This window comes from Terrapene carolina, unplaced genomic scaffold, assembly GCF_002925995.2.
Source record: "Terrapene carolina triunguis isolate 2854851 unplaced genomic scaffold, T_m_triunguis-2.0 Scaffold37669, whole genome shotgun sequence".
NCBI classification, from domain to species: domain Eukaryota; kingdom Metazoa; phylum Chordata; order Testudines; family Emydidae; genus Terrapene; species Terrapene triunguis.
The window spans coordinates 1-2,561 of NW_020702020.1; the positions used below are offsets into that span (position 1 = coordinate 1).

A 2,561-nucleotide genomic window follows, 5' to 3' on the forward strand; every position below is an offset into this window, starting at 1 on the left:
ACATCCAGGCTGGCCAGTGCGGGAACCAGATCGGAGCCAAGGTAAAGGGCGGGGCCCCCGCTTGTTGTGTCCCTCGCCCTGTGGCTGGGAGGGGGCAGCTCAGTGGTGTGCGCACGCGGGGGCTGGCGTGAATTAATGCTCCGCTAGTCTTAGTGCCTGCGCTGTATTATGTCAGGCTATTGACTGTCACTGGCAGCGTCCCCAGAAAGCGGAGCCTCCTTCCGAAAGGCGGCTGCTTTAGTGGTTGGTTGGTGTCCAAACTATGTGACGCTTTAGGGCTGACCTGGGTATTCTGCTCGCTCGCTTAATGAGAGCCACAAAGAACAGAGGCGATCCCGGCAGTGTGCGGGCGGACTGGGGGCGGGGGGGAGAGTCCTCTCTTCACAGAGCCTGGCTGTCGTGCTCTGAATCACAATCCCTCTCGCTGGCGCAGCCGCAAGCCCAGCATCGGGTGCCTCCCTGCAGGCTCCAGCCGCCTCGCCCTTTGCACAAGGGGCTGCGCCTTCTCCGGGATGAATCAGATCCCCCGAATGCTGGCCACGCCCTCCTTGTCAGTGTCAAAGCAGTCGGACAGTCCGCATAGCGAGGGCATTGCAGACCACCAGCCCCATCTGCCCTTGACATCCCGCAGCTGTGTTCTGCCCCGCCCAAGCCCGCAGCCCCGGGGTTCTGCCCTTAGTCTGGCTGAGTCTGAATAAATGGCACTCGCACTTGCTGATGACTCTTAAAAAATCAATTGCCACGTTGCTGCTGTTCTTCCCCATCACTGAAGCGCTCTAATTGTAGCTCTGCACCTTCTGACGGGGAAACGCCTTGTCTGCAGTGTCAGTCATCCTGCTGCCGTTATTGGCTAGGTTACTCCACTGGCCACTCTACAGGAAGGGGGGAAGGGCTGTAGAGCAGGGGTTCTCAAACTTGAGCAACCTGAGGACCCTCATTTTGATTTAAAATTTTTCAGGGACCCCCAAGCCTCCCTGCTCAGCCCTTGCCTGGTCCCCTTCCCCACCCCTTATCTGAGGCCCTGCCCCCCCCTCACTCTATCCTTCCCCCCATTTCTCGCTTTCCCCCACTCTCACTCACTTTCACCAGGCTGGGGCAGGGGGTTGGGGTGTGGGTGAGGGGTGTGGGCTCTGGGGGGGAGCTTGGGTGCAGGAGGGGGTGAGTGGTGCAGACTCTGGGCTTGGGCAGGGGGTTGCGGTGTGGGAGAGGGTGCAGGTTCTAGGAGAGAGTTTGGGTGTGGGAGGGGGTGATGGGCTTACCTCAGGCAGCTCCCAAAAGCGACCAGCACATCCCTCTAGTGTGGGGAGGATGGTCTCCGTGCGCTGCCCCTGCCTGCAAGCACCACCCCCACAGCTCCTATTGTCTGCAGCTCCTGGCCAATGGGAGCCGTGGAGTTGGTGCCCGAGGAGGGGGCAGCACGTGGAGACCCCCTGGCCCTCCACCCCAGGGGCTGCAGGAATGTGTCTACCGATTCAAGAAACAGGGGGGAGCCAGGACAGGTGAGCCTGAAAGTGTGCCAGGGAGGAGGAGTTTCTCAGCGGGGCCTGTGGACCCTCTGGAGTCCCTTCAAGGACCCCAGTTTGAGAAATGCTGCTGTAGAGCATTCAAAGGCCTGTTGACAGTATGTGGAGGAGGGGAAGGTCACACTGCTGACAGCTTAATACAATTATTAACTGCCCTTTTCAAAACCGCATTTCAGTTTTGGGAGGTCATCAGTGATGAGCATGGCATCGACCCCACTGGCAGCTACCATGGTGATAGTGATTTGCAGCTAGAAAGGATCAACGTTTACTACAATGAAGCCTCTGGTAACTATTTTGATTTTGGCTCGGTGTCCTCCTGAAATCAAAACTAAACGTTCTAAAGCACATACGTGCATCAGAGGTATATGTAATTAACTTCAGTGCATTTTACACTTGGTAAAATGCTCCCTCTGAATTGCTATTAAATCCTTGGCAAAGCTTTAACACCTACTTCAAATTCAAGTCATAACTTCACTCAAGGCTGTTCTTTTAAAATACCATTTCTTCACTTGTCTGGGCAGCAGCAGTCTGTCTTCAGTGAATTGTGATGAGGCTGCTCTGAGCACAATAGCCCACTTGTTAAATAGCTGACTGCAAGTCTGTAATCTGGCTTTTGTTCCTCCCACAGGTAATAAGTATGTACCCCGTGCAATCCTTGTTGACTTGGAGCCTGGCACAATGGACTCTGTCAGATCTGGACCATTTGGTCAGATCTTCAGACCTGACAACTTTGTCTTTGGTATGTAATTGTATATATCTATGGTTTACTATTGTCATAAAGCTTTAAATTGAACACCCACTCTGTGCTTAACACTAACACAAAACTGACCTAGCTCCATGAAACTAGAGACTTAAGTAGGTAACTGAGGCTTGCATTGCATGGTACTTAGCACAATGGGGCCCTGATCCTTGCTGGGAATTCCTAGTATTGCTGTAATGTAAATAATGTTCTGTTCTAAACAGAGCATGTAAAACTTCTCCTTCGTATTCCGGTGACTAAATCAGCATCTTTCCACTCCACCTTCCAGGTCAGAGTGG

The 2,561-nt window shown here is 53.7% G+C and overlaps 1 protein-coding gene across 1 annotated transcript; it reads left to right on the top strand.

Annotated features, from left to right (window-relative positions):
- Positions 1-5: 5 nt before the first annotated feature.
- LOC113405454 (tubulin beta-4B chain) lies at positions 6-2,556 on the top strand (the record flags this gene model as incomplete). Its single annotated transcript, XM_026646665.1, has 4 exons — positions 6-41; positions 1,700-1,808; positions 2,152-2,262; positions 2,552-2,556. Coding segments are annotated over 4 exons (261 nt in total), but the record flags the coding sequence as incomplete, so codon positions are not given.
- Positions 2,557-2,561: the final 5 nt, after the last annotated feature.